General features: G+C 38.2%; 1 protein-coding gene across 1 annotated transcript in view; it reads right to left on the bottom strand.

The window, feature by feature from the left end:
- CRB1 (crumbs cell polarity complex component 1) overlaps nucleotides 1-12,029 on the bottom strand; it is a 122,601-nt gene that overhangs the window by 28,339 nt on the left and 82,233 nt on the right. Inside the window, exons 8-10 of the mRNA XM_006734063.3 lie at nucleotides 10,880-11,786; nucleotides 7,489-7,617; nucleotides 4,204-4,330 (exon numbers count right to left, since the gene is read on the bottom strand). Coding sequence (XP_006734126.2) covers nucleotides 4,204-4,330; nucleotides 7,489-7,617; nucleotides 10,880-11,786 — 1,163 coding nt within the window. The remainder of the gene's footprint in view (nucleotides 1-4,203; nucleotides 4,331-7,488; nucleotides 7,618-10,879; nucleotides 11,787-12,029) is intronic.

The following is a 12,029-nucleotide window of genomic DNA, read 5'->3' as shown; positions in this document are numbered from 1 at the left end:
TCAATAAAACTCGAATAGATACTAAGAAAAAATACAAGTGGATTATAGATATGGAGAATGAAATATAAAAGATCAATAGATCTATAACATGACACCCAAATTTAGACACCCAGCTCAGCTATTTCTTGAATTCCAGACTGGAATATTCAACTGTAATAACGGTACTTGGATATCCCACAGAACCTCACATTTATTCGTTTATTTAATCGACAAATATTTTTAAATATTCACCAAATTTAACTGGAGTATCCCCTCAGAACTACACCTTCTCCAAACAATCATGAGGTAGGTCTTATAGCTTCAAACTTTGTTCATTTACCCCTCCTCTGATCCCCTTTGACTATATAAGGTAGTGCCAAATGTCCTTTCCTTTTATCTATATTACTGCAATAGCCCCCTACATGTGTCTTTTGGGGTCCAGTCTTGCATTTCTTTTAATCCAGCCTCTACATAGAAGCCCAGCTGATATTTCTAAAGTGCAAGTGTGATCTTGTTACTTTTCTGATTGAACTCCTTTAAAGACTCCCCATAACTCTTAGGAGAAAAAGCCAAGGTCACTGATTTGATCTACAAGGACTCATTTCTGCTACTTCTACAGCCTCAGTCTTACTGTGTTCCCACTGCCCTTCAGGCTCCAGCCCTTCTGCACAAGCTCTGCAGTCCCTTCTGCCAGCAACACTCTCTACTGTGCCATCCCTCCTGTCACAACCTGACACCTGTTTACCTTCGAATCCCAGCTTTGGCTTTGAGACCTTCCCCATCCACCTTTAAGACTGGGCAAAATGCCCCTCCCAAGTGCTCCTTTATAGCTGGTACTTTTTTTTTTTTTAAATAATTTGAAATAATCATCAATCATCATGGAAATATATTTGCTGATGCTTAGTTTTATCCTAACACTGACCCAGACTCTGTCCTTTACTGTTTGTTTACCTACATCCCCTACCAGACCTTCAACTTGTGAGCAAGTGTTGTGTCTAATTTACAGTTGTATTCTCATTACCTAATCCAGAGTATGGCACATAGTAGGTATTCATTAAGTTGTTGCATAAATTAAAAAAGGAAAGAAGGGAAAGAGTCCATATTAGTAATACTTTTGGTAGTTGGACAATACAGATTTCTTTTCATTGGTTTCCTACCTAAATCAATAAACTCAAATTTTATGTATCACCATTTCCAAAAAGAATTCCATTTTAATTTTACAAAATTAAGTTGAATAACTTCAGAAATGGCAAAAGGATATTTAAACACAATTTAGTGGAGATTTGGGGAGGTGAGAGACTTTGTTTGCTCTTATACTGAAAAAATATATATTTAAAAACAGCTTATCACAGTACCTGGCACAGAGTAGGTTCTCAATAGTGCTACTTGAATTTTAGAATTGTTTCCTCATGCTGCCAGAACACTAATTTCTGCAGATATTCCTATTTTCTCTACTTTCCTTCTCCCTAAAAAGGAGAGTAATAAAAACCATTCTTCATGTACACACACACACAAAGAAGGAAGAGGCATGGCCAAACACAGAGACATGGCCTCATTTAGTTCAAATGTTAAATCTTAAAAATAAGCAAAAAGAAATGATCTTTTATTCAACTAAATACAGGTTTTGTTTCAGAAGCTTGTTCTAGAGGAGTGTATGTGAATTTCTGTCATTTAGGTGAGATGGCCCCTCCATGGAGCCAGGTTGAACTATGCCTACTATGGGCAGGGACATTGTAAACCAACAGAGAGAACAATTAGGGATATAATCAATTCTAGAATGCCAGCCAGAGGAATACTTGCCAAGGAGGGAAAGCACACGGGACCCTAATTTTGAGGGCCACCGGTATTTCCTTTGCAGGGGCACATCTGGCGAAGCAGACCTCCATTCAGGAAGATGAGCACTATTGCTGTGTGTTCATTATGTGATGTGAGTGTGTGTGTGTGTGTGCACGCGCCTGCCTGGCTTGTGGACATCTTAACCATGCAAGACACAGTCAAGGCAAATGAAGACAGCTGTCAGAGGATGAGAAGTAGAGATACAGAAACACAAGTTTTATTTTTCTGTGTAAATATGTAAAAGGCATAATCACACACAATGCAATTAAAAATAGAGAAAAATAAAGAGAGAAAGGAAAGTATTTTTGTTTTAAGTCAGGTATCTCATAACAGGTTGTTTGGAAAATAGAAAAGTGATTGACAGTGACAATGACAACAGAGACATCAGAATTTCACAGAGAAAGCATTCGTGAATGACTCAGATATATTTGGAAGATAACAAATTAACACTGAAGTGGTCTGTAAGTATATAAGTACAGATATGTCCAAAAAGGGAGTCAATATGAAAGCCATATGTATGTAGCTATAATCGATTTTATGCTTACTTCAAATATCTGGAAATGCAAACATTGATGGGGGTTTTCCCCAAGTCTCTTGTCACAAAGTCTAAGTTTGGAACGGATCCATCTGAGACAGCAGTATGGCACATGCTGCCTGGATGGGAGCGAGAAGAAGGAGGAGAAAGAAACACTTCAAAATCAGTTGCTTCCCATTTGAAATGACTGCCAGTTTCCTGGAGGATTTGAATTTGCTGCATAAAATTTTCTATGACTATTGAAAAATAGAATTGAATCCATTTCCTTTGCTTTTATACTACACCATTTTGTCCTTTTGTTTTGATTGGCATATTTAGGTCTTCCTTGGTCATTTCCACAGAAAAACAACTTTCTTTAAACAATTGGGACTAAATGAGGATTAGATATCACCCAATGGATAAATTGCCCTCGTGTTGTCAAATCAGGGCAGCTCCTAAAGACACAGACACATTTACAAAATTACATTTGTCAGGTCGTTGTTATTGTAGTTGTTTTCTAAATTAATTCATAGGATCAAACCACTTTTCCCTTTAAATGAGCATAATGTCTTCTTTGGAAGGGTACATCGGTACAGAGATATTTAGCAGAAATTCTAACATGCCAGTGGAAGGAATTAAAAATATTTTCAAATAAAGTTTTTTAAATTACTATTATATTTAGTCTATTAAAAGAAATGTATATAATTTTTTTGCATATCTTATTAATTTACTTGGTAGAGCCATCATTTCATGTATATATCTTAAAAAAACATAATGCCAAATATATTTTGATAATGAAAGGTATTATGCTTCTATGGTTTTTTCAGAAAGATAATTAAAGATGATACATTTACTTGCAAATTTTAAAAAATATGCCTCTAAGAAATCAAGTTATATAATATATATTTTTTGGTGTATAGATATACAATAGTACTTATTTTTCCTTTAATATGCATCAAAAAGCAATTCAAATCAGTCCATTTGATAGAAATGTCAGCAAGCTCATAAATTTATAAGCAATTAACCAAAAAGTACTCTATTTGAATAGAAAGTATTGCAGGAAAAAGAAATGGAAGTAGGGCTTCTCTGTCCTATTGAAGGAGAGGTTTTGTGGAATCAGAAAGTATACTGGTGAGGCATAATTTGAGTTTTGATACCAATTATATCAGAAAATTTTCTTTCTCCATTTTAGGGATCTCATGTGATTCCCTGCTTTCTCTTTATATATATTTTTAACTTCCCAGAGAGTTGGCAACACTTCATTTGAACAGCTATGTATAAAAACATAGACGGATGTGAAAAGGTTTAATCAGTAATTTTCAAACTGTCATGTCACGAATAATAGATGGGAATGAAAGAACGTAAATGCCTTAGGATCTGGGTGCACGGGGCAACTTCCATTACAAAAGCACACACAGAAATGGAGTGTGGGAGAAAATCAGTTCTCATTGCAGCGGTCACTCCAATATGGAAGCACCAAGAAAGACAATGTACTTGTACGAAGTATACTCAATGATGAGAAGTTTCCAGTTATGTTAAGAACAATATTTTTTACATATATAGCTGAAATAGGTAAATACTTAATACTAAATACCAAATACTTAATATTCTCACTCTCGCTTAAAATAGTCCTTGAATTTATTTTAATTTTCAAGGTAGTTTTTCTTTTTCTTTTTTCGAGTCTAAAATGAGTCAAGGCATTTCTTGAACTTCGATGGCTTTTAAGTTTAGGAATGTCTCAATGAGTGTTAGTCATCGTCCTGTTCACCCCACTCAACAACTGCCTCGTCGTTCATGCGCAGAATGAGGTAAGAAAGAAGCTGAAAGAGATTCTGCCAGAGTAAGAGAGACACATAAAAGGAGAGCCCGCTTACATCCACCTCGCAGCGTTCGCCCCCGAAGGCCACATCACAGACACACTGGAACTTGTTGACCAGGTCCTGGCACAGACCGCCATTGAAGCACGGATCCGAGGCACACTCGTCAACGTCTCTTTCACACCTTGAACAGAAACAGAAATAGCAGCAAACTTGGTCTCTGTTGAATAAACTGGCTGGGAAATGGGGTAAACCATGAGGCTATATTTTGCCAACCTGGAGTCTTCAGAGCAGACCTATGCTCCTGCTGTCAGGATTCTAATGCATCCATGCCCTTAGGCTATGGGGGGAAAGAAAGCCCACCAAAAATAGGGGGAAAAAATCGGTTTATTCTTGAAGATTTGGGATTATTTTCTTTGGAATCTTATTTTTCTTTTTTCTTTTTGGAATCCTGTTTTTTGACAAAAAGTAAAAGTAGATAATTAGAATATTTCAGTTGCTAATAAATATGTTTCATAGCTAAGTGTAATTTTAAAATATTCGGGTAGAATGACTTTCAAGAGCTAAATTTTCTCAAACAAATGATATCAATTCTAAGGTATATTGAAATCTTCCTCTTCCCTGGGACACTGTCATCTTTCACCCGACCTTCCGCCAACAACTTATTTTTCCATATATTCACCGATTAATTCACCAGTCACTTTCATTCAGTTGTTCAGTCTGGTATGTATTTAGCACTTATCATGTGCCAAACACTATTAGGTCTCAGCATAGAGCAGTAACTAAAGCATCTCTTTTACTTTGGGAAATTCATATAAAATATTAGCTCCAAGAATCCCTAAAGAGCAACTTAAAACGTCGAAGTGTAATGTAAACAATTTTTCATTCCTCGCTTCCCAAAAGGTAAAACTTGCATGCCTGGGTCATCGACTAATCACTAGGCTCAAAATGAAGGGGGATAACGGGGTGGGTGGGGAGGGCCAACCCAAGGTATAAAGGAAAAAAAGATTTCTTCCCAGAAAAACAGCTCCTTATCCTGCTGGATAACAAGCATAGCTGAGACATTTTGTTTTCTTTTTTTGGCTTGGGTTTCTGGACTGGAAGGAAGCTTCTCCGATTAGATCTGAGCAAAACCTGACAACTTGTGAGAGCCTGCCAAGCACTCTTTGTCCTGGGTGGGCCAGAGTGTTCACACCATCCATCATTTACGACCTGCCAGGATGACACTATAAAGTTGGGGGTTTGGCCAGACAGAAGAGGAGGCAATTTGCAGGAAGACAGCTTTTCAATATCTTTGGACGTTATGGAAGTCCCATTCCCCTAGGCCTTGGGAGACTGTCTAGTATTTTCCAGTCTTCCTCTGGCTCTTCTTTCCGCATTTCTTATCCATCTCTCTTTTGAACCAAACAGTGTACCACACATACAAATTCATTATAAACATTACCGGAGCTTTCATTAGAGGTTAATTAATAGATCGGCAATCAAAATAAATAAATCTATTAACATCCAGTGAATTAACTGATCATGCTTAAGGACTTTGAAAGTACAGCATCTATTGAACATGTGTTCACTATTTTAGAAATCCATTTGCAGCAGAGAAGTTGATCCAGAGGAGAGTCCCCGTGAGAGAAAGGAAAACTTGAAGCTTCCTTTTCTTACCGCATTTCAAAGAAAGGATTTGCATTTAAATGCAAGATTATTCTTTTAAGCAAATGTTGGAGGAAAGGGACACGTTTATTGTAAATAGGGATAATGCGTGAGTAGCAGAGAAAATAGTCCAAGGCTTCGGATGCTTCTATGCATTGTGCCATTGAACATTAATGTGACATGAATCATTCACCTGTGACACGGAGGCAGGAAATAACCAGCGCTTACATATAGTGAAAGAGTTGGTCAAGGAAATATTTGCACTGTTTCGGAGGGATATGGAATTGGAGGCCAGCTGAATGGTCTCTGGGTTAACAATACGTTGCATGGTAAAAAGTGGCTCAATAGAAAGTAGACTATGCTCCAAGGCTATGTCCTTCCGTGCACATATATGCTTGGTCTACCTGTACGGCTTGGAGCCAACCACTGAAAGCAGGCTGTGAAGGCAAGAACTAGATTTGTCACTGAATGTTGAATGGGTAAAAGGCAGGTATATCCGAGATTGCCTGCTATTTTGTAAAAGCGGCAAAATAGCTGAATCTTGTCGTGCCAAAAGAGCCAGCTGGAAAAGAGAAAATTCAAATGAATCCAATTGCAATTGTCATGGAGCACAAATTATACCCATAATTTTATTAACTTCCCTTTTGAGAAAAATTCATTCAGTCAAACTCTCTCTCTCAAATGCTTTGTATTTTCATTTATCTAATTTGTTCAATGCGGGAAGTTTGATCAGAGATCACTATCTTGTGCTGGATGGCATATGAGATGAAGGAGTACTTTTCCCATTTTCTTTTAATTTTTGCAAGCAAAGGTTTATTCATTTCTGTCAGCACATCCAAAAGAAGAGCACAGGCTTTGAGGGCAGCTTGACCTCACTGCAGCACACATCTGGATTGGCACCTGACCTGTAACTTAACCCCTCAGCCCCAGTTTTTGCAAATGCAAAGTGGGATTAATAACAACTAGAGATGATATTTATAAGATGCATGACTTAGTGCTCAACAAGTGATTAACTATTTATTATCTGCTTATATAGAGATATATAAGAGGTTATAGAGAGCCCTGGTATATAATCAGGACATTGATCCTTTTGAGAAGCTGATAAAAGCTGTGGAGTATATTCCTTTTTTTTTTTTTTAATCTTTGACCTCACCTTCAGCTAGTCAAATGCATATCCAAATTTGGCTGCATTTTCAGCCATTGTCTGAAGCCACTGGCCAACTCTATATCAACGATCCCCGTATTAAGTGAAGAACTGTTGAAGGGTTTTTCTGGGAAAGATAGACTCATATGGATAAGGTGCATATACTTTCGGGGTTCTAGATCATTCTATGAGGCAATCTTTTAGGTATATTTTATTTTACTTCAACAGCAACTATATTTGCATTACTTATTAGAGTCAGCAGGAAAGAAACATGAATCCAGAAGTACTTATCAGAAAGAAAACTAGCACATTCTACATTTTTTCAAAAGACATATTTTCCTATTTGAAGTCTTGGCTAATAAAGTGTTCTCTACTTTGACCTAAACTGTGATTTTTCTTCTTTTTTATTGTTTGACTCTGGTTGGACCTACATTTCAGCATGGATTTTCCTATGGGAACTGAGATGAAAAACTAGAGGAGAAATCAACCTTGTATAATCCCACTGTTTTTCAGCCCAGAATTTTCTTCTATAAAGTTCTAATGTGACTCACCATTCCCCAGTAAAACCTGGCCAGCACAGACATTTTAATTCACCCTGGAACTCCGAGCAGTTGCCTCCGTTGTAGCAAGTGAGATTTGTCTTCTCATTCCCACAGACTGTTGAGGGTAATCTGGTGTGCCTAGAGACATAAAAGTAGCAGCCACAGCTGTTCATCTTGTTCACTTCATTCAAGAAAACTTTTTGGAAAAGTTCATGTATGTAGTCAACGCCAAACTAATTAACTACTCAGGCTGGCTGAGCCACAGATGCTTGATTGTGCTGCACTATACACAATCACTTTCTCCAGGTAAACGGCTCCTGCTGGAGGGTGCTATAGCAAAAGCATGGCTATATATCTTCCATTTCTACAGTTTTCATTGGTGAGATAAGATCTGTGCCGTGGGGTGGCAATAAATTTAGGGCTGGGAAGAAACTTGCTATAGCTTGGTTTGCTGCTGCCTTGCTTATAATAAATCAACACAGGCCACGGAAAATTGCATCTCTATAAAGGCCAGGAAAGTAAGGACAGCACTCTGGTACCCAAGCACTCATGTGATTTCTCTGTAGGCTTTCAGAGCTGAACTCCTGTTACCCCGCCAACACTTGCTGGTCTCTATCCAATGATTCATAGGTTAGCCGAATGCAAGCCGAATGCTGTCCAGGAGGACTGTAGATAGCACTCAGTGGCAACTGTATGTGAATTCAGGAGGGTGGCTCTTTTGTATAACAACGAAGCTGCACATATTAAGGAATCCTTATACAAGGCAGAACAAATTGTTAGAAGCTAAGCAGAACTTGACTACAAGGCAAGATCCAGAGGTGTGAAGGACTGGATTAGAAGAGATTTTAAGGGTGTTGTTCAGGTCCTTTGACCCACTGTGCATGGTATCTGATACATAATTAATGTTCAGGAAATACAAGATGAATTTAATTTTGTCCTGTTGTGCGCGCTGCAGCTAATATGGAGAAACTAGCCTATCTGTCGGTAAGTGTGTCTCTTCCCACAAGAACTAATCAATTTGGCTTTAAAAAGAAAATATCATAAGGACTTTTCAAAAGAATGAAAAATGTCAACCAGCTTTGAAAGGGGTCAATTAGCAATGCAAATGTGAAGCTTTGTATACATCTTACGTTTAATAAACAATTTTTGAATCTCATTAGAAGGTATTTTTGAGAACTTTAATCTTTGAGAACTTGACTTTGATGAATTAGGCAGGAGAAAATACTGGAGAACTAGTTACTGGGGCATGTATGTTTACTTTACTTATCCAAAGTCACCGCGGCAATACTATTAATTTTGATCCTGAATGTCTTTTGCTTTTAAACAGGCACTTTGTCTATTGGCAAATGAGCCCGTTTTAACTCATGGAAAGTGACATATAACTGAAATGTCAGCACTTAGCGCCTAATACTGTGCCTTCATAGGTTCTGAACGAATGTTATGGAGATAAATACATTTTCTATTTTTTTTTAAGATTTTTTATTTATTTGAAAGAGAGAGTGAGCAGGGGGAATGGGCAGAGGGAGAGGAAGAAGCAGACTCCCCGCTGAGCAGGGAGCCAGACGTGGGGCTCGATCCCAGGACCCTGAGATCAGGACCCGAGCCAAAGGCAGCGGCTTAACTGACTGAGCCACCCAGGCGCCCCTAAATACATTTTCTTATAGGTATGGCTACCTGTTCTGTCTGCTGGGAGATTCATCCCATTAGGGTACCACCTCTCAGTTAGTGTTATGTCTACAGGCTGCCAACCCACTCCAGGTGCTCCTGCCAAAGTCTGGGAATATATTACTTGTTACTAATAATCCTCTCACCTCCCCATAATGACTCAATTGTTTAGTGGATTTAAAAGCAGTATAAGTTATAAAATAATGAATTCTACTTACATGGAAACACTGAAGCCATGTGACTTAGCAGGAAAATATTGTTTCTTATTTCTGTTTATGTAACATGAGATGGAGGTCATTACTAGAATTAAAACACTGCTTTAGTAGTTTTAGAAAAAATTGTGAAATATGTCAAAATGGGCAAAAGATATTCCTGAGTATTCTTTCTTTTTTTTTTTTTTTAAGATTTTTTATTTATTTGACAGAGAGAGATACAGCGAGAGAGGGAACACAAGCAGGGGGAGTGGGAGAGGGAGAAGCAGGCTCCCCACCGAGCAGGGAGCCCGATGCAGGGCTCGATCCCAGGACCCCGGGATCATGACCTGAGCTGAAGGCAGATGCTTAATGACTGAGCCACCCAGGCACCCCCTGAGTATTCTTTCAATGGAATGTTGGGTGTTATGTAAAGGACACTCTAAGATTGTTTGATTTTGTAGTATGTATGCCTTAGATTTTCTTCACTAAGCTATTTTACGACTCTATAAGTTGTAGAAAAATGACATTAATATAAATGGATCCTGCTCACTGAAATGCAAATGAATTTGTCCATAGTGGTATAATTGTCACAGGGTAGAAAAGATAGTTTCAAATATTAATTGTATTGCTCTATAAAAAATTAAATAGTTTTGCATTCATTAGTAACTTCATTCCCTCATCTCTATTTATATATATTTGTGTTTATGTGGATAATAAAAATATATGCAATTATTATATATGTACATATATAAATAATTAGGTTGTCCTTTGACACTTTTTTATATCTTACTCATTTCCTCATTAATTAATGACTTAAATGAAAACATCAAAACATGTTCATTTATATGAGAGTCATAATTTCACTTTCTCGAAATTATAATTTAGCATAGACTTTTCAAGATTTTATGAGATTTACCTGCCTGAAATAGTCAAGGGCATTGTTTTAGGGGTAGAAGTCATGCTTCCTCGAACAATATGAAAACCAAGCTTTTGGGGGCACCTGGGTGGCTCAGTCGGTTAAGTGTATGACTCTTGATTTTGGCTCAGGTCATGATCTCAGAGTCATGAGATCGAGCCCTGCGTTGGGCTCTGTGCTCAGCAGGGAGTCTGCTTGGGATTCTCTCTCCTTCTGCCTCTGTTCCTCTCCCCGCTTGCTCTCTGTCTTTCTCTCAAAATAAATAAATGAATCTTAAAAAAAAGAAAGAAAGAAAACCGAGATTTTGCATTTATTGTAAAAAATATTTGTTTCTTGAGGCCTTAAAGCTATCAAACTCTGGGGCTACAGTTCATGAGGCACATTCTAACAAAGATGTCGGAGAAAACGTTTTGCTTAAAGTCTGGTCAAAACACTACCATTCTTCCTTATGGAACATCCCACCATGTGAGATCCCATCTACATGACCAAACCATGATGGAAGGGGCTCCTGTCACTCCTGTTCAGCACAGCCTACAGATGCATAGCTGAGAGAGCTTTCCAATTTGACAAGGAAAATGGAGAGCATAGCTCCAAAGACCGAGCTTTACATGAACTTCATGCTCACCTGCAAAATTTTCCTGTGAAATTTCCAAAACAGCGGCAAGAATAGCCATTGGGGTTGCTGAGGCAGGTGGCCCCGTTTGCACACTGGTGACTCTGACAATTGTCTATATCCATTTCACAGTTCACACCGGTGTATCCAGCCTCACACCTGCAGTGATAGGCTGCAACTCCATCGGAGCAGTTGCCATGGATACAGGGGTTTGAAAAGCATTCATCAATGTTGAGTTCACAGCGTGTCCCTGACCATCCCAAGGGACATGAGCAGTGATAAGAGCTATAGATGTCTTCACAATTTCCTCCATGCAAACAGGGGTTGGAGTTGCAGGCATTCAACTGCAAACAGCCAGTAGCCACTGAATTTATAGAGATTTTGAGAAACTGCTCTTCCTGCGGTTTATTAGTGAAACCAGGAACATTTTCAAAGTAAGAGAGATAAATGCCACTGATTTCTATTGTACTTAGACACCCTTTCAGGCCCTGCGTATTGTCAACAGCTTGGTCACCCACATAAATGTCTGTATTATCCTTCAGAAAGTTGAGGCTCCCAGTGGCAACTGCACTGGTCACAAAAGGTGCTTGGTTGTCCACTTCCATTTGCCACCTGGAGGCCTGGGCCAGTGGGTCCGTCATGGAAAGAGTCACTTGGTGCCAAATGCCATCATTCACAGACTGCAAACTTGTCAGACTCAGCATATAAAAACTGTTGCCGCTTTGCAATTGAAATAATAATCTGGAATCTTGAATGCTAATATTAAGAAATTCAGGCTCCTTCTCTGCATGCAATATGATCACATTTGCATTCCTTGTTCTGAAACCAAATGTGATATTGGTGAGTTCTCTGGTAATGTTCCCATTGCTCCTGAATAATATTTCACTGCTTTGTGCATTAAAAACAGCATTTGCAATACCTAAAGAGAGAAGGCAACACCAATGAGCAACTTTATTAAATCTGTAATGTTGGCTTTATTACCTTTATTACTAAAAATGATCATCAGGTTAATATCATCATGTATCAATTGTTTGATATATGTTAGGCACTGTGCTAGTTCTTTTTATATTATTTCTAATACAGAATTCTGGAGCACATTTTTATCATTATTACTATTATTATCCCCATTTCAAAGAAGAAGAAATTGAGACTCAGAGAAGTT

Source organism: Leptonychotes weddellii, chromosome 6 (genome assembly GCF_054177405.1).
Source record: "Leptonychotes weddellii isolate Sample4059 chromosome 6, ASM5417740v2, whole genome shotgun sequence".
Taxonomy (NCBI): Eukaryota; Metazoa; Chordata; class Mammalia; order Carnivora; family Phocidae; genus Leptonychotes; species Leptonychotes weddellii.
This window is presented reverse-complemented; position numbering and strand designations above follow the sequence as displayed.